Here is a 20,995-nt window from a genome sequence, read left to right as displayed (position 1 = left end):
GTCAAAATTGCACAACTTTGAAGCTGTATAGATGTGAACTGGCACTAAAGTCTGCAGAATACTCACCTCAGACATGGATCCCTCACTGGCAGCTGACATCTTCTCTTTGGGTTACTTCTGGGTGCTGGGTTTTCAGCCTTTCGATTGGCAAACAGGGATGACATGACCGCCACTCATGCACATGGAGTCATATTTTGGATTGTAACCTCTAACGAGCAGGGTCCTCTGATTCATCTTGTATTGAACTGCATTGTAACCGTACTGTCTGCCTTAATTTTGTAAAGTAATGTGCAAACTGTTGGTGCTATATAAATCTTGAATAATAATAATCCGAAAAATGTATCTCAGCCCTGTGCCAATAAAGTATATTATGCAATAAAAAGCTGCCTTCTTTCATTCCCCTTTAATCCCTGTTCTCTCCAGCCATGCCCTCACTGGCATTAATATGAGATCACCTCCATCACTCAAACTATCCTAAACTACAACCAATATAACATATAATATTGTAATCTATTTGAACATACTATACCACTGCTAGTAATGCTTGAGCAATTACAAAAGTTCTACTTTAACAATAATGTGATAGTTATTATTATTATTACAACAACATTGTCTCCCTACTACTAGACTGCCTCTTTCTTGTACTTGCTTCCTGTGGCAGTTGAATGGGTGGGAGTATTTCGAATTTACACTAAACCCCACAAGCTCTGAAATGCTGAGCACAACTGGTGAGCTACTGAGTGGTATGCTGGGAAATTCATGTTAAATTCAAATTTCTCTGACAACTTCTATCCATAGCCTGGTCCCTAGTAATAGACTGACTATGCTGACAGACATTTGCTACTTGTCCCATATAGCCATATTTTATCTTAAAGCGGTAGTAAAACGCAAAAAAAGAAGAAAAAAAAGCCCCCTGCAAAATAATAGCATAATGTGCTAGTATGCATTGCACACTAGCGCGTTACAAAAGACTCGCCTTAGAACAAAGCCCTCCAGCGGCACACTGTCACTGCTGACAAGGCTTCCATCTTCACCTGGTCTTCCTTCCGGGTTTGTGGGCTTCATCAGTTTGACTGCCTGGGCCGCAATGACGTCGCTCCTGCTCATGTTTGCTGGATTCAGGACAAAGGCATGGCTCTCTCAATGGATGGCGCTGGATGCTAATACAGTAAATATCTCCTAAACTGTGCATGTTTAGACGATATTTACTGTATCTACTGGTAAGCCTTGTTTTAAGCTTAAAATAATTGTACTGTAGGTACAAGTAAACAAGATAGGCTTTACTACCAAACAATATAGTAAATCACCACAGATACTCTGAAGGTACCTCTGATTACTAAAGTGGCGCTACTGTCATTGTTTATTATGACCAGCTTTCATATGGTAATGGTATATGAGAAAATTGAAGAGTGACAGATGGTGATAAAAGTCCAGGAAGACACAGATGGCAGTCCTAATATGGTTTAAATCAGGGGTCTCAAACTGGCGGCCCTCCAGCTGTTGCTAAACTACAAGTCCCATGAGGCATCACAAGGCTGACAGTTACAAGCATGGCTCCCACAGGCAGAGGCATGATGGGACTTGTAGTTTTGCAACAGCTGGAGGGCCGCCAGTTTGAGACCTCTGGTTTAAATGATGTGCACCTCACACCAGAATCCGCAAGCCGTGCGTCACACTCCCCTTAGAGGTTCTCACTAACCAGAAAGATAAACACATCAAGCTTTGATATAATAATCACGGCTGTCTTCCACGTCATGGAGGGTGTCAGAGCTTGTACTGGATCTCCCACAGGTACTCGGACAGAAAAAAGGGTCTCAAATAGCGTAATTCTGTTTTTCTCTCTCTTTTATTTTAAACTCAAAATGTCACGTTCCATAAAATCCATCAGTCAATCAGTACTTAAAATTATCAGCATTCAAAAAGGCGTTCTACACAGCGCAAAACTTACAAGACTCACAAAACTAAGGAAGACAGCGTCCACCGCTAACTTCCAGTTGTCTCTTCCTGGCCGTGGCACGCAAACGTCACTTCCGGTCGCCGTAAGGTCAAGCCCTGATGTGTGTCGTCATCACGACTTTCTCTGAGGGTCTTTACTACCATTTTAATATCAATGATGCTTTTTTTACAGCACACTCTGCCACTTACCACTGAAAAAAGTCCCCAGGGGGGCTCCATGATATCTAGTTAAGTCCCTACACATGCTGAAAGCACACATATGCAAATATAGTCATGTGACTGAAATTTTGAGATGTATTATGTATCCCGAGATCTTACATTTGCTACTCTATCAACTGCCTCAACGCATGCTGATAAAACGTACTGGGGGGGGATTTACTAAAACCGCAGCACTTAGAATCTGGTGCAGCTGTGCACTGTAGTCAATCAGCTTCTAATTTGTTAAATTAAGCTTTGATAATAAAACCTGGAAGCTGAAGCTGAGGTTTATATGCAGAGCTGCACCTGATTTTGCACGTTCCGGTTTTAGTAAATCCCTTCAACTGTTTCTCAACTTCTAAGTAACAATAACAATATCAAACATTCAAGCGTAACTAAACCTACTGATTGGCAGTGTTTTCCCAAAACAGTTCAATTCAAGGCATGCCGTGAATGGTAACTGTCACAGTTGTTTGCACTCTCGACCAAACTGTCAAACCATCAAATAGCTGGTGACATAACTGATCGCAACTACAGATCAAACATGGACTAAAATGGCAGTTCTTTTAGCGATAAAGGACAGGAGGGTTTAATCCCACTTTAACTGTAGGTCTCTGCTTTGTAATACTGGTATTCACACTCAGGAAACAGTATACATTTTTTACATGAGGTTGATGTTGGCAGTTGGAAGAGCAGCAGATCAGGTACAATATAAGTTAGACTTCAGATGACTTCTCATCAGCCCCCAAGCCCTAAAGCAGCCTTTCCTAACCAGGGTGCGACATCATGCTGTCTGGGTTCCTCAGCAAGGACGTCAAATAACAGCATCCCTCATGATGGTATACCACTTATATATGTGCTGATGCTTATGTCCTGCATAAGACTGGGACAGTTCCTGATAATAGAGTAATGATCGGGAGCTGGAAAGACTGGATGCAGTTTGGTAGATTTTCATATCCTGTCATGTTCCTCATGTGGCCTAAAATAAATGAAAACAGAACTAAAGTACAAAATGACTTTAGGTCATCTAATCCCTCAGAGGCTAATAAAAAAATTTACCCCCTTAGATACCTACCTTGTTCCTACAGTTATATCTCTTAGAGACCCATCAGTGCTCTCCTAACTTCCTAAGCCTTCTATTACAGAGCTGATGTCATGGGGGACATTAGGCTGCCTATTAGACTTGTGCACAACAGAAAATTTTGTTTAGTTTTCGATACATTGTCATTCGAAAAATACATAATTTCGTTCTGCTATATTCGTTATGTTACGTTAATACATTTTCGAATAATTCGTTATTTCTGTAGAGTGTCGATATTTGTTATACTGAATCTCGAATCATGTCAAATTAATTCATTATATGCACTATAATTTTCTTCGTATTCCTTAAAATTCGATATTTATGTATGTATATATATTCGTGATAATGATTCGTAGTTTGGAAAGTCGTTTGTTTATTGAATATTTTAACACACACAATGACAACGTCTCTTCTCCTCTGCTCAAATACAATAAAACACCTTTTTCACTCAGTTCTCAGGAATGCACTTTGCTAGTAATCCAACCTCCAGCACAAAATGAATCAGCTGATTGGACTGTAATGCCTTGTACACACGGTCGGACATTCCGACAACAAAATCAGTCGGATTTTTTCAGACAGATTTTGTCCTAAACTGGTGTTGCATACACACGGTCGGACAAAGTTGTAAGAAAATCCGATCGTTCGGAACGTGATGACGTTTGTTTGTTACAAGGGGACTACGTTGAGGCTAGTAGCCGATCGGAATTCTCTACAAATGAACAGAAAAAGTCTGACCGGAGATCCTGCTCTCAAATTTCCGACCGTTTGTACAAAGCATTAGATTTACTTTGAGTTGACCTTTTGTTTCATTAGATCGTTAACGAATTACCAAATCATGTTAAATTCATTCGTTATATCTGATATAATTTCTTTCGTATTAGTTGAAATTTGTTATTTTTTTATTCGGACATTCTCAGGAATGCAATTTGCCAGTAATCCAACCTCCAGCACAAAATGAATCAGCTCATTGGACTGTAATACCTTGTACACACGGTCGGACATTCCGACAACAAAATCCGTCAGATTTTTTTCAGACAGATTTTGTCCTAAACTGGTGTTGCATACACACGGTCCGACAAAGTTGTCGGAAAATCCACTCGTTCGGAACGTGATGACGTTGGTTCGTTACGAGGGGACTACGTTGAGGCTAGTAGCCAATAGCTTTGGTCTTGTAATTTGATCTGAGCATGCATGGCACTTTGTCCGATCGAAATTCTCTACAAGCGAACGGAAAAAGTCTGACCGGAGATCCTGCTCTCAAATTTTTTTCCGTCGGCATTTCCGCCAGAGAAAGTCCGATAGAGCCCACACACGATTGGATTTTCCGACAATACAATCCGATCGGACCTTTTCTGTCGGAATTTCCGACCGTGTATACAAAGCATTAGATTTACTTTGAGTTGACCTTTTGTTTCATTAGATTGTTAACGAATTACCGAATCATGTCGAATTCATTCGTTATATCCGCTATAATTTCTTTCGTATTAGTTGAAATTTGTTATTTTTTTTATTTATTTTTTAAGATGCAAAATTAGGCCGAATTTCTATTAGTTACGAAACTAATTGCACAAGCCTACTGCCTATTCCCAGAATAAATAATGTACCCCTTATGTATCCTATATATAGAATTTCTTCCTCTTTAATATCAGTCAACTTCTGAGGCCAGCTCTGCTCTGTTAGCCATGGGAAAGGATTGGCAGATGTATCGGCTTGAACTGGCTGCCTCTTCCTAAACAGAAATCAAAATCCTCTCCCTTACACAAATCAGTATTAACATGGCTGAGGAGGGAAGGAGGAAAAGAGGCGATGGTCATTGAAACTCCATAAGACTTTGTTCCAGGACAAAGAAATATTTGGAGGTGAAAGAGCAGTTTTTAAATAGAAGTCTTGGGCAGAAGAGGGGTGATAGCAGACCATTTTTTTTAGGCCCACATGAATATACAAAATAATTGGCTTACGCCTGTGTAGCTTCATTCACTGCACAAACGTCCATAGCTTTCCTTGGGGAAGTGAAAACTGAAGCACTATGACCTATGTCAGCTCCTGTAATTAGCCTCCTTGAGAATTCCATCATAATGGACTTTCGTCACTGAGTGCTTCTGTCACTAGGATTGTGTAACAACAACAAACCATAGTAGCAGCATTGTAAGGGGATGGATATATGTTCCCAGTTGTAGCTTTCTTCATCTTCTATTGAAAGAATGCATACACACACAAATACAGGTACAAACATACATTTATTAAAGGAAACATAGAGAGGTTATTTTTCATATATTTATCAATCGTATGCTTTTCTTTGTGATTAACTTCAAACAAATAAAGTCATAGAAGCGACATTTTCAGTTGAAGTGCAATTTCTTTTTTTTCTTTTCTGAAAGGCAACATTTGCCTAATGCTCTGACTTTTAGTGGGGTTGCCAAATGAATGCTATTAGAGATCTTTTACATTTTTAAATTCTGTTGCTTGGCCTCGGCAGTATAAAATGCTCATTAATTATTAATAGCTGAATACCTTCCAAGAAACATTTTCAGAACACTGCTTGATACACCACTGTCCTAAAAATATGCTTCTGCCTATTATTTGTAATAAACAGTACTTACTGTAACTTTATACACACTAGCTACTTTGTCTAGCTCATAGTTTCTCAACCTTTTCTCAGTCAAAGCACCCTTTAAAAATATTGAGGCATCCCGTTCTAAAATGTAAAAACTATTCTAATAGCTTTACACAATAAAACAACATCCACGCGTAGGACATACATTAAAGGAGATTTATTCTTCCAAAGCAAATACACTTTTGCACACTAATACTGACTAGTATTCCAATGTTTCTCTTCTCCCTCAATTTCTCTCCATCAGTCAGCTAATGTCACCTCAGTACTGATGGAGAGTGAGCAGAGCAGGGTCAAACAAGGATGCTGTGGAGGCAACAGACAATCTTCTTATCAGCTGATGACATCATTGGTTGTTAGGATGCCGGTGTCTGGAAAACCATAATGGTTCTTAATGAAAACCCATGGCTTTGTGTAACTAAATGACAAGCTTGATCCACCCGGTGGCTTGTATACAATTTTTAAATGAATTTGTAGGCATTTTACCAAGGCATCCCGGAAGAGACCTCAAGGTACCATGGTTGAAAAGAGCTGATCTAGCTTATTGGATGAGGCAGAAGCAAAAGTGTCAAGTACAGTTACCCAAAGCAAACAATTAGAAAGTGCTGTCAAAGTGCTTACTCTTACTTAGTTTCAAGGCCCTCTGTCATTACTGTTTTCTCTGATAAAGTTGTAAAAAAAACATAGCAAATGGCCCTGTGTATGGTCTACCGCAGTGTTTCTCAACTCCAGTCTCAACTTCAACTCCAATCCTCAAGGCGCACCAACTCAGGATTTTCCTCAGTTGAAATTACTAAGGCAGTGAAACTGATTAAATCACCTGTGCAAAATAATGGTAAGCCTGAAAACATGACCTGTTGGGGCGCCTTGAGGACTGGAATTGAGAAACACTGGTCTACCATGTACTGTGATCAGCAAATTCTGGAGTCCTGAACAATTAAAAAATAACTTAAAAGACCCCCTGCATTGACCAGCACCCTCTTAAATTTCACCTGTCCTTGCTTCTATGTGACACTCCGGAAGCCACTCAGCCACCCCTGCAATATCTCCCAGCAAGGCATCTTCTGTTTGAAAGAATCTTCATTATTTCTTATAGAAAGGCCATCTACCGTTGGCATACATGATTAATGTACCAACAGACAAAAACATATGGGAATCCTGCTGGAATAAAATATGTAGAACTCACCTAGTAGTACTAGGAGGGTATGTATCAAAAATCTGATAAAACCCCCCCCCACAAAAAACAGAAAACAAAAGATATAACACACCCATGTTTTTGATACATTGTTGGCCTCTTCATTGCAATGAATGGAGAATTTCTGCATACACTAATGTCGTGTATACACGACCGGACTTTTCGACAGCAAAGGTCTGACAGAATGAATCCGCCAGAGAATTTGATCATGTATGGGCTTCATTGGACCTTTGCTGTCTAAAAATCAGACGGACTTTAGAAATAGAACATGTTTCAAATCTTTCTGCCGGAACCAGTTCCTATCAAGAAATCCATTCGTGTGTATGCTAGTTCGACGGACGAAAAACAACGCTAGGGCAGCTATTGGCTACTGGCTATGCACTGCCTTATTCTAGTCCGGTCATACGTCATCACATTCCAATCAGTCAGACTTTGGTTTGCTTGTGTGTGGCCAAGTCTGTTTGTTCGGAAAGTCCGTCGGAAATCCGCCAAAAGTCAGTCGGGAAGACCATCGGACCTAGTCTGCCGGAAAGTCTGGTCGTGTGTACGCGGCATAAGAAGAAGAAGCCCAAATGGGAAATCCCGGCACAGCACAGAAAAGATCTGGCAGAAGCAAGGACAGGTGAATATAAAACAAAAAACTAACTGGTGATCTAGCCTTCATCTGCTGCCCTAAAAAAAACACATTTTTAATTTGTGTTCCTGCCACAGTAAAAACTAGGCATGGATTCTAATCATTTCCCACTCTGCAAAACTAAAAAAAAAAGTTTTGTCTGGGAATGTTAAAAGTATAGTTATCCTTATTTTAAACCAAATCACCCGACTCTCCAAACATTCACATATAGCACAATGTGATTCTCTGATCATACCCTAGTCTGCTGAAAAATGGAAAGCCCAGTATGCACAGTAAATATGTGATATTCACATGAAAATGCAATGACTATGCCCAGAAACTGTAAACAGTACCGGTCATTCAGAAATAATATCTATATTGCTGCCATGGGTTGCTTCACATTGCACTTACTTTATATAGAAGTCAGACTGAGACTTATGTATGTAAAATATTACATAGAAAAAATAATCAGATTTTCTAGCTATAATTCTTTTCCCTACACTAGAAATCATGGAATGATCCTATTCCTATGGGAGCACAAGCAGAATAAAACTCACAAAGTTTTTACCCTTTCACACTTTATCCAAAGCTGAACAAAAAGTTTTGGCTTTAGATGAACTGTAAGGGCCCATTTACAGTATATAGGTTAATGCATGCTATGTGTGTTCAAGTATAATTAAAGGTAAAACTCTTCTTTTTTTTTTCTCGTTTTGGGGTGGAGAAGGGTTAAAAGATCTGTCTGGTATTTATTGCTGTCTGTGTCCCTGTTAGAAAGGTTCACCCTTCATAATTGTCCTGGTTATTGTTATCATTGAAAATGTAAGTAAAAAAAAAAGAAAATCGGAGATGTTGGATTGCTTGCAGAAAAGTAATAGAAGGGAAATCTTCAAATTGGGACACTAATTCTGGTGATCCTGGTGACAACCAGAGATTGCCTCACTTTGGAGGGATTTCATCTGACCTTCTGTGTAGGCTGTGGGACAGGAAATGAAGAAAAATCTCCCCAGTGAGACACCCCCCCTTATTCTATCCAAAATGAAAATAAAAATGTTGCTTTTTGTTCTGCTTTAAACTACAGTTCACAGCAGAACACAATGCAGAAAACCTGCGTTCCAATGTGCGTTAGCCACACCGTATTCAAATTGCAATGCACTTGCGATCTGCAGTGGGTGTCAATGTTAACTTAACTACATCCCAAATGCAAATGCATTTGCCTGCACTGGATTACATGGTATAATAGTGCCATGCAATCTGGCTCCTGCGTGTTTTATAAAGTATTGCCTGCTCTACTTTTTGTGCAGTCCAGCATGATTTCCGCTCATTGAAATGAATGGGCTGAAATTGCACTGCAGCCGGTTCACAGTGTATTACATTCAGGCAGCATATTTTTTTTGAACAATCTGTCAGCGCATTTTAATCATTTAAAAATTTGAAATGCATTTCTTTTTGTTTTACACAGGACATCACAACATGCAGCATGTGGGTTATGGTGCATTGTGGTAACTTGCCAATTAACTGCTATGGTAAAGTTGGTTGGTGTTGGAATGCTATTCAAAATGAATGATGCAGCAACAAACCACAGTGTGGTGCAAAGATCAAAATGCCCCATACACATGAGCGGATTTTTCGTTGGAACAAACTTGTATGTTTTTTTCAACGGAATTCTGCTCAAGCATGGCTTGCATACACACGGTCACACAAAAGTTCTGTGAACTTTCGACCGTTAAGAACGTACAACGTGACGTACAACACTACAACAATTCGAGAAAATGAAGTGCAGTGCTTCCGAGCATGCGTCAAATTGTTTCCAAGCATGTGTAGGAATTTTGTGTGTCGGAATTTGTTTCCCATTGGAACTTTTTCCAACCGAAAAATAGAGAACATGCTCTCAATATTTTGCTGGCTGGAATTCTGCCAGCAAAAGTCCAATGGAGCATACACACACTCAGAATTTCTGACCAAAAGCTCACATCCGACTTTTGCTGGCAGAATTTCTGATCAAGTGTATGGGTTTAGAACCTTCATTGGTAGCATCACTTCTGAAAGTTCATTGCTCACTTACTATCACACATATCTTGCTACTTCCCTTTACCCTAAAGAGTGTTTTTAATAATTGATAACTGGGAAATCAGAGTTGGTAACACAGCCAGTAGGGAAAGGGAGTCCTAAAAGTCGCACATCATGGGAAAACCCTGTAAAGAGGTGTATGACAGCCTTAGCCTGGCTCCAACCAGTCCATGCCCTCAATGAGTTTCACTGCACCCCTGGAGCATAAATTTCATACACCTGCTTATGGGGTTTTGTGGTCATGTGCAACTTTTAGGACTTCCTTTCCCTACTAGATGTTTTGAGCTAGGACAAGCTCTGTCCTTGTTGGCACTCCTAGCTGTTTATCATGCAAGAGGACCCGGGGGAGCCTTGAGTGGCACCTGTCATTTTTGTTGTTGGTAACACAGCCACTGTTACAGACACAGGCTAACAAACTTAGGGCAGGGTTTGTTTTATTGTCTAGTGACAGAGAATAGGGCACCCACAGACATGACAGTTACCGGATTGAGTTAGGTTGAGTGACACTGTCACTTTTACTTGGTACCAGTAGACACTGCCAGCCAACGTTGTAAGTGTCAGGCAACAGGGCACTTCAAAAAAACCTGTCCAGTCACTATTATTTCTCCTGAGATAACCTCAATCACAGCGACTCTCTGCTGGAATAAACCCAAACAATTGGCCTGGGGGCAGTAAGATCATGCCTGCACATGACGCCACCCTCTATTGACAATGGGCACTTAATGAACTACACTAGTATCCTGCTTCTTATCTGCAATAACCTAAAGCACTGAAAATTTGTTTTTTTTATAAAAATAAGCCTCATATACAGCATTGCGTTCTATATGTTTATATTGGACGTTTCAAGCTACAGTAAAAAAAAAATACATAAACAATTATATTAATCAGTGCTTGGTTAAAAAAAAAAATAATAATAATCTATTTAAAGCTGCATGCCCATGGCCAGATGATTATAATATAATATTTTGCTGTAACTTTCTGCCGGGAGGTTGCCTCTTCCCCCTTCCCCTCCTCTTCCCCCTTCCCCTCCTCTTCCCCCTCCTCCTTCCCTCCCCCCCCCCCTTCCTTGTCTTTTCTCTCCTGTCCCCCTCTTCCCCCTTTGGCTGGACGGTTTTTCATCCTTCATGCTATGATCTGGGGGGCTCCATTCCTAATGATAGGCATCTGGTTTTAACTGCTAATTGCATTTGTAACTTCAAGCTATGTATTTTCTACTGTTGTTTTATGTGGATCCTCACACTGCACTACACTGTGCGTCTGAACATCTGTTTCAAGACCGCATTGTCTCCTGGGCCAGACATATTAGCCACTTGTTTATCGCTTCTTGCTTTGCATATTATGGTGGCTTGGGTCAGTATAGGGAGCTTCTGATCCTAGCTGTATTCAACCACTTTCCCCATATAGGGCTGCATCCCGAGGGTAGTTCACTTTGTGATCTACTGGGGTTCTCTGAGACTAGGTCTCCTCTACGCCTTTTGTATCAGCAATCTGTGATTTCTTTCCTTCTGTCCTCTACTTCTACCCTCCTATTTCTTCTCCCCCTTTCCCTTCTCCCATCCCCCCCTTTTTTCTCCTTTCCTCTAGCCTTCCCCAATCCCCTCCATGACCGCAGATACACCAAAGCCTCTTCGCCTTGTTTCTATCAATGTGAAGAAGTTCAATACTCCGGAGAAACACTCCATAGTGCTTTTCAACCTGAAACATATGAAAGCTCATGTATGCTTCCTCTAGGAGACTCATATCCGTGCATAAAATCCAGAGACTCCACAATCGCTTCTTATCTATGGCTTACCATGGCTGCTCGTCTGACTCTGAGTTCAAGGGAGTGAGTAGTTTGGTACATATCACAACTCTTTGGGTGGTGCGAGATCAGTGGAGTGATGTTGAGGGTTGTGCCCTGTTCGTGAAGGGGACCTTGGACAGCTCCTTGGTCACCGTGGTGATTCTTTACCTCCCTAACTCGAATCAGATTGATTTCTTGCAACCAATTCTGACCAAGCTAACTGACTTTTCGGAGGGTGCAGTTCTCCTGGGGGGAGACATGAACTTCACCATGGACCCAACCCTTGACGCGTCCAGAAGTGCCTCTCAGGTCTCTTATGCGGCTCTGAAAAGTTTGAAGAAGAACTTTTATGCCTTACATCTTGTTGATGTATGGAGTGTATTGAATCAGACGCAAAGAGATTACACTATTTACTCTCACCCCCATTACTCCTACAACAGAATTGATCTCTTTATGGTGCCCCAGGCATTCCTTGCTAGGGTTATGTCCGCCTCTACTGGTTCCATCACCTTCTCAGACCAGTTTCAGTGGACATTGACTTGTTGCCTCCCATCCCCAAACAGTAGATGTGGAAGCTTAAAGATTCTCTTATTCAGACCCCCGAGGTCATTGAAGAAGTCTCTAGGAAACTGAGAAATGTTTTCTCTTCCAATGCAGGCCCAGATAGTGCTCCCATGATGGTCTGGGGGGCACAGAAAAGCGACATCAGGGAAATCCTGATTAAGATTGGATCTCGAATCAAGAGGGCCCGGACCCAGCAAACTACCTATCTGCTGGAAAAGATCAGGTCGCTGGAGGCTATACATAAAGAATCGCTGGCTGCCTAGGTTTTAGCTGACCTTACCAATCTGAAAAACCAACTGTGTTCCCTGGCTTTAGTCAGGGCTAAGGCCATGATTGCTAAGTGTAAACGAACGTTCTACGAACATAGTAACAAGTGTGGAAAACCATAAGTGAGGGCCTTGAAGGCCCAACAAGCTCAAACATTTGTACCCGAACTTCTTAGTGATAGCCACTCTATAGTCCATGCTATGGAGGAGATAGCTGACCTATTTCGCAGGTATTACACCTCGTTTTACAACCTCCTGCACCCAACCTCTAAGAGGGAGAAATCGTCTGAACGGACAGCTATATGGGAATACCTGCAAAGGTCGGCAATGACTCGCCTGTCAACCCTTTGTAGATCTTCTGACTCCACATTTTCTCAAGGTATACAATGCCGTGGGGGAAGGGGTTACCCCCAGCAAGACACGGTGCGGGCTTTCATTACTGTGATCCCCAAAGATCCTCTGCCAAAACTATAGACCAATATCCCTCCTGAATGTGGATCTGAAGATCTTCACCAAAATTCTCTCAATATGCTTAATGGATTTGATCCCTCAATTGGTCCACTCTGACACTCTGAGTGGTATTCGTACCCACAATGGAGTTTCAACACTACAAAGGCAAATAACCTGATACAAGTGGCTCGGACCCGAAAGATCCCTATTCTGCTCCTGGATACCAACATCGAGAAGGCGTTCGATAGGGTGACTTAGTCCTTCCTGCTGGAAACCCTTCACCGGATGATGAACTGGGTACAGACCATTTACTCAGGCTCGTTGAACCAAGTGAAGGTGAATGCCCACCTTTCTGCATCCTTCAGGATAGCTAATGGGACAAGACAGGGGTGCCCCCTGTCCCCCTTGATATTTATCTTGACCCTTGAACCCTTTATTAGTCAGGGATAATCCCAATATCTAGGGCCTACGCTTGGACGACACTCTATCCCCAAAAATTGTGGCGTTCGCGGATGACTTATTGTTCTTTGTGACCAACCCCCTGGTGTCCACCCCAAACCTGTTTTTGGAATTGAATATATTTGGAGCACTATCTTTTTTCAGAATCAACTTTCAGAAACCTGAGGCATTGAACGTCTCCCTGCCGACTTTCCTAGTTATGCTACTTTGGGCAGATTTCCCTTTAAATGGGCGGTATCACACATTAAATATCTGGGCATTCTTTTGCCAATTAGAGTCAAAGATATTTTCCCCCTCAACTTTCCTCCCCTGTTGATGGCTCTTAAAAGAGACCTTCAGTTCTGGCAATATGGCCTGTTTTCCTTAAAATTTTCCTAAAATGAACATTATGCCACGGCTCTTATACCATCTGCATGCCCTTCCCATCCAGATCCTGAATTCTTACCTTGGGGCGGTGAACTGTGCTCCTGTGATGTTCCTCTGGGCCCAGAAACTCCCAAGGCTGGCTCAATCTATTCTGCGATTGCCTAAGCTGTTGGGAGGCATGGCTCTGCCGGATATCAACCTCTATCATACTGTATGCCATTTGTCAGGAATTCTGGAGTGGTGTCGTCTTGGTCCTCTGAAACAGTGGGTAGGAGTGGAAGAGATCCTGGCTGGGGGCCTGACTGGATACTGGAACATCCTACAGTTGGTGAGACGTGGCAGATCTCCCAGAAAGCATTCCACGACTCTTCCATCGCGCCCAATCCCTGGCCATTCACTCCTGTCCTCAAGAACCCTGCTTTTAGTCCTGGGCTTAACGACCCAGGATTTCAGGAGCTGATAGGGGCCGATCTATCCCAGGTCCGCCACTATCTCATGAATGGTAAGTGGATGACCAGGCAACAAATTATGGAGGATTCGTCTCTGGCGGGTCTTTCTTTCTGGCAAAAAATACAGTTGGCCCATTTCATTAGGTGACTACCTATCATTTGCTAATATCTCCACCCCCGGAATTTAGACTTCCCTATATATCTAAATAGGAGCACGAACTGGGACTACAACTTACTGATAAGCAAGTGGAAAGACTTCTTCTCTTCTCGTGTAAAACTTCGGTCTGCACTAACCATCAGGAGGCAGAATAAGATGGTATTATATGCCAGTGAGGATTCAGAAGATGTTTCCACAGTGCTCAGCTTTATATTGGAGGTGTGGGGAAGAACTGGGTTCCCTCCTACACATCTTCTTGTCTTGCCATCTTCTGCTTCCCTTTTGGACCGAGGTACATCGCATTGTCCAGAAGTTCACGGACTGTGAGCTGCAATATTCCTCCACATTCTTCCTCTTGCACCACCACAAGCTCCCAAGCAAGATCTATAGGAGATCCATTCTACCTCTCCTATTCACAGCAGTGTAGAGCTGCATTCCATTGTTCTGGAAGCAGATGCAGCCATCTGGATGAAAAGAGTAGCCAAAATTAATGCAATGGATGACTTGGTGGCCACAGATGGAGGCCTTCGTGAGAAGTTCCTCAAGAAATGGTTTTACTGGCACAAGTTTGTTTATTCTGAGGAGCACGTGGAGCTGGTAATTTGACTCCCCTGGGACTGGAGATGTCTGGAGAGACTCCCCGGGTAGAGACGTAGGGATTGGTTGAAGGTCCCTTCCCTCCCCCCACCTTATTTCTTATCCTTGCTTTTTTTTTTTTTACTTTGCCCTCTGATGTTTAACCACCTGGGTCGTACTTATTCTCCTTACACTTCTAGTTAAACGGTGTTTAATATCCAAGATTGGATGCAGAGGTTTCCTAGACAGCGAGGCCCATGATTTTGATCTTAATTGTGGGTTTTTCATCACTGACATTTTACTATTTGTGCGTATGGTCGTGCTCCACTGTATGTACACCAATGTTATGGTCTCTGTGTTACCGTATGCCTTATCTAAATAAAAAATTGAAAACAAGCTTAAAGTGATTGTAAAGACACTCTATGCATGAAGGTAAAAAAACCTTCTGTGTGCAGCAGCACTCCCTAATACTTACCTGAGCCCCTTCTCCATCCAACGATGTCCATGAGAGCCTTGTCTCTCTGGGAGCTCACACTCCTGATTGGCTTTTGGCAGCAGGAGCCATTGGCTTGCGCTGCTGTCAATCACAGCCCGTGAGCCAATCCGGAGGCTGAGGGGGCGGGGCCAAGCCACAGCTCCATGCCTGAATGGACACGAACCGAGCAGCGGTTCGACTCAGGTGCCCACATAGCAAGCTTCTTGCTGTGGGGGCATTCAGCAGGATGGAGGGGCCAGGAGCGCCAGCGAGGGACCCGAAAAGAGGAGGATCAAGGCTGCTCTGTGCAAAACAATTACACAGAGCAGGTAAGTTTAACATGTTTGTTATTTTTTTTAAAATAAAAAACAAGACTTTAGTATCACTTTAACTCTGGAAATGAGGCAAAATGTACCCTTGTAGTAGGACCCCTCCACACTTCAAGTGTTCACTGCTTATTGAGCCTAGGGGGGCTGCAATCATGAATATAATGTAATTTACTCCCCACCCCGACAGACTCTGACAGGTCTATCAGACTGGTGTTGTGCTGCCACCTTTCTAAAGGGCTCATTCAGACAGCCGAATAGTGTCGCCCCCCATGCAGAGCTGCTAGCAGATGTACCTCAGAGCTGTGTACAGGCACCCTATAGAAGTGGACTTAAAGTGGCTGTAAAGGCACAAGGTTTTTTACCTTCGTGCATAGAATGCAAAAATCCTTCTGTATACAGCAGGGCCCCCAGCCTACCCTAAAACTAGCCTGAGCCCTATCTTGATCCAGCAATGTGCACGAGAGCCTTGGCTTCCCCAAATCTCTACCTCCTCATTGGCTGAGACCACAGCAGTAGCCATTGATTCAGCCAATGTGGAGAGAGCAGGGGTGTGGTGACACACAGAGCAGCAACTCAGGAGCGAGCCTGCTTGGGTGCCCACCATAGCAAACTGCTTGCTCTGGGGGCACTAGGCAGGATGGAGGGCCTGGGAGTACCAGCAGGGGACCCAAAAAGAGGAGGATCGGGACTCCCACTGCCATGTTTGTGGCGTGTTTTTGGAGTGGTGCCATTAATTTTGAATTGGCCTCCCTCCACTCCAAAAAAAAATGTCTAAGAAGCTGATGTACCAAATTTTGAGCATGGGGCATTTGGCACTGTGTGTTTTGATATGATTTTAGTGCGTTTCGTCACATGACAATCAAGGCAAAATCGCACCACGCTTGGGGTGCCATTAAGAAATAATGACACCGCAAACGCATTTCACATTTTGCTGCAATTCTGAAATCAGAATCGTGCAATTTTACCTGTGATTCCAATACACTCAACTGCGAATGTGGCCTAATGGTGATTTATTTGTAAAAATGTAGTTACATTTAAAAGGAAACCTGATAAACAATACGGTGGAACTCAACGTCCTCTGGGAATTCCGTTCCGAGAGCCGTGTCATACATTGAATCAATAACAGAATTCATGCTGCTTTGTAATTGTCGACCAAGACTCTGCATCTTTCTCCCTGCTACCTGCCCATTAATGGGTTGTGTCAATGAGATTACAGGTGATCCAATCTAAACCCAGGTGTACAGACAGCTTAAAATTAAACCTGATGTAACATATTATTACACAGGAGAGCTCATATAATACTAAGCTGGGTGGATGACTTGGCACACACACCCAATAGCTGTAAGGCTCCTTACGTGGGGCACGGGGTGGTAAATACAGGTGGTTGGTCCGCGTTTTTACTGCTCATTGCCCACCCACCCACAAGCAGACATGGTGCTAGTCGAGGGAGCACACTGCGGCTGCTTTTCCTCACAGTGCCTGAATTTCCAAGCAACATGCAGAGATTAGCAGGCAGTACCACTGGTCAAACTCTCCCATATAAGTGAATAGGACTGCACCACAAATGCAAGCCAAACGCTTAGTCTGCAGCTGCAATGCACCCCCCTCAATACAAAATCGCCATTTAGTAAAAAATGCAGCATGCTGCGCTTTTCAAAAAACGCCAGGAAAGCACAGCAATGGTATGAACTAATTTCCCTGCATGTGCCTTCATATTGCATTTATAAACGCATTCAACTGCATCTGGTGTAAATGAGCCCTAAAGGCTTTTGTAGTCCTTGCTAAGCTTTAGAACCTTGCCTTTCCAAGCTGAACTGCAGACAGATATAAAAGGTGAAAATGAACACAGCTGTTACCATTAATACAAAAGTCAATGGGGGTTATTTATGAAAGGCAAATCTACTTTGCACTGAAAGCGCACTTAGAAGTGCAGTCGCTCTAAATCTAAGGGGTAGATCTGAAATGAGGGGAAGCTCTGCTGATTTTATTATCCAATCATGTGCAAGCTAAAATACTGTTTTTTATTTTCCTTGCATGTCCCCCTCGGAACTACAGCGACTGCACTTCCAAGTGCACTTTCAGTGCAAAGTGGATTTTCCTTTAGTAAATAACCCTCAATGTATTTTTAAACAAATGAATTGGTATCAGCCTCTTGGAGGCTACTCTACAGTTTTTGTACAGCAGAGCCCAGAGAAGTGGTGGGAAAAGCAGCACAAGGAGCCAATCTAGTGTGCTGTTGTGCAAAGCATGCTGACAGGAGGAGAGAGCAGTGACAGATGAGAGAACCCACTTTTTTAGGTCCAATTCAAATAAATGGCACCTCAAATGTGCTTCCTGCGATTTGTAATTCACAACTCTGCGCTTTGAAATCATGGGCAGATTTGCCCGAATCTGCCCGCAAAGAGGTGTGAATGCAGCCTCACTGTCTGACGTAGGGCAGGAGGGAATTTGTAAGAAGTGATACTGCAGCAGAGAAAGATCAGGTCCCCTCCCCTGCTAAACAGGCTTATGCTGTGAGACAGAGCTGTGTAAATTTCATGACTGGGTGGACAGGAATACAATTCATTTGGCAGTCAAAACAGCCCCCTTATATGTATGGCTGTTTGCCATACATGGCATGTATGGCTGTTTGCCATGGCTGTCAGTAAATGACTTTAAGGCCACTCATAGGCACAAGGCAGTAGATCGATTCCTCAAACTAATAATCTCTTGTGTAAAGAATCATTCTTTACACAGTAATAGTTTTCATTACCGAATCATCCTGTGAGGGTGCCAGATAGTGCAATGATACCTCCAGGTACAGGAAATGTCCATAAGTATCATTCTATTATCTAACGATGGATACAGAGAGATACAAAAAGAGTGTCATGTCTTCCACTGATTCATTTTTCTGATGTTCATCCAATGGTTACTTACCATACATTCAACAATCTACAGAGTCGGACAATATGATCAAATCTATAAATGACTGGAAAGGCACAAGACAAATAGACTGTGCACTTTGCAAAGTGCAGTTCTACTCTGCAAGGGCAATTGCCCCAGAGCTTAGTAAATGAGCTAAAGTTTCACTGTACGACGGATACCCAATCACATGCAAGGAAAAAAGAAAAAAGGCATTTTTGCTTGCACATGATTGGATGATAGAAGTTAGCAGAGCTCCTGCTCATTTACTAAGCTCTGGAGTGCAACTGCACGTTGAAAAATGCACAGTTTAGTAAATCAACCCTATGCTCTGTAATGGATTGATTTAAGGCAAATTCGATTGATTTTCATCCAAATTATTCTGATTGGTCTGGATGGAAAATCTATTGTAGGAAAGTACATAGATCAGTAGATATGATCGCTAATGCTGGCCATAGACGCTTTGATTTTTGTACCCAAATGATCACATTGATTGAATCTGCAAACAATCAAACAGGCTTAACTTCACTTGCAAGCATTTTAGACCAATTTCGATTTCAGATTCAATCAAAATGAGCCAATCATTCAACGTGGAATATTATCAATCATTTTGCATCAGCAGCACTAAGATGCTTTGTTCATGAATACAATCTATTTCCATGGATCGGGTTATAAAATTGCATGATGGAAACATAGACGCTAGTGATTTGTAAATTACGACCATATCTTAACTATCAATTAAAATGCACTTTCCTGTGTGTGACATATCGACCAAGGAAGTTGTCAAATATAGATCGATTACTCCTAAAATAATATATATATATATATATATATATATATATATATATATATATATATATATATATATATATAAATAATACAAAAAAATAATATTATATATATATATATTTATATATACATATCATTACGGCATTATATATATATATATATATATATATATATATATATATATATATATATATATATAAAAATATCAGTGTTATGCTTGTATAATATATATATTATATATTTACACTTTTGTATATATAGTTTGAAAAAAGTGCAGAAACCTTTATATATATATATATATATATATATATATATATATATATATATATATATATGTATATATATATATATATATATATATATATATATATATATATATATATATATATATATATATATATATATATATATATATATATATATAATATATATATATAAAAAGGTTTCTGCACTTTTTTCAAACTATATATACAAAAGTGTAAATATATAATATATATATATTATACAAGCATAACACTGATATATATATATATATATATATATATATATATATATATATATATATATATATATATATATATATATATATATATATATATATATATATATATATATATATATATATATATATATATATATATATATATATATATATATCAGTGTTATGCTTGTACAATATAAATATATACATATATATATATATATATATATATATATATATATATATATATATATATATATATATATACACTTTTGTATATATAGTTTGATATATATGATACACATGATATACAATGGATCACAGAATAGGTGCCTTGTTCTCAAAAATGTTCCTCTTGATATAACTCTTACAAACTCTAAATCAAGTCATTCATTGAGTTAAACCCACTCGTAGTTCTGCATGGACTTCTAGTCCCTTTCCATATGAATGATGGTTTATCATCCAGCCCTTATACAGTATCATTGATCTCGGAAGAATACTATTCTGATTTCTTTCCATGCCTGTCCACAAGAATACAAAGTGATTTCTAAGCAGGAAAGCATGGGTCTACTCACCGATCTTAGCCAAGGAAGCCAGCAGGATCCACAGTGTGATCTCAAAGGGGATCTGCACATGGGGGTAGTCCAGGGTGAAGACTGGCAGCCTAGTCTCAGCAGGGGTGACCCCATGGTGGGAGGTAGACTGATCCCCTGGATTGCTGGTCCCCAAGGAGGATGAACCTTCTATTGGAGTGGCAGTGAGCAGACATAGCAGGAGGTAACAGAGTCTGGTCCTGGCTGACAGATCCATGGTTCTGTAGATGTGTCCTCTATGGAGGAGAAGGCTCATGCATGCTCCCAGTACATTCTCTCTGCACTGTGCCAGGCTCAGGTTAGCAGAACTCTCCCTGACTTCCTTCCTCCTGTCCCTATACTCATTACACTAAGAACAGGTGCTGAGCACTGCAAGAGCCGCCCACAGCCCGGCACTCCTCCTCCCTGTCATCTAGTCCTGCCACAAGTATGACTGTAGGGGCTGCATGGATCAGGACTGTCCTAGGTATAAATCTACACAGATCATTCTATAAGGACAGTCCTAGGTAGAACATCTACACAGATCATTATAAAAGGGCAGTCCTGGGTACAAGGCATGTACAGAGCTTGTTATAAAAGGGCAGTCATTTTTATAAATCCACACAGATCATTATAAAAGGGCAGTCAAGGGTACAA

The 20,995-nt window shown here is 41.2% G+C and overlaps 1 protein-coding gene across 2 annotated transcripts in view; it reads right to left on the bottom strand.

The window, feature by feature from the left end:
- LOC143983223 (sodium/hydrogen exchanger 2-like) overlaps positions 1 to 20,717 on the bottom strand; it is a 111,292-nt gene extending 90,575 nt beyond the window's left edge. Inside the window, exon 1 of one of the 2 annotated variants that reach the window (XM_077482673.1) lies at positions 20,342 to 20,717. In XM_077482673.1, coding sequence (XP_077338799.1) covers positions 20,342 to 20,615 — 274 coding nt within the window. In that variant the 5' untranslated portion in view covers positions 20,616 to 20,717. The remainder of the gene's footprint in view (positions 1 to 20,341) is intronic. The other variant, XM_077482671.1, reaches the window with a different exon arrangement.
- Between the last annotated feature and the right edge of the window lie 278 nt (positions 20,718 to 20,995).

This window comes from Lithobates pipiens, unplaced genomic scaffold, assembly GCF_037356315.1.
Source record: "Lithobates pipiens isolate NorthernLeopardFrog02 unplaced genomic scaffold, aLitPip1_a1.2 Scaffold_16, whole genome shotgun sequence".
Taxonomy (NCBI): Eukaryota; Metazoa; Chordata; class Amphibia; order Anura; family Ranidae; genus Lithobates; species Lithobates pipiens.
Note: the sequence above shows the minus strand (reverse complement) of the source record. Positions and strands in the feature narration are given on the sequence as shown.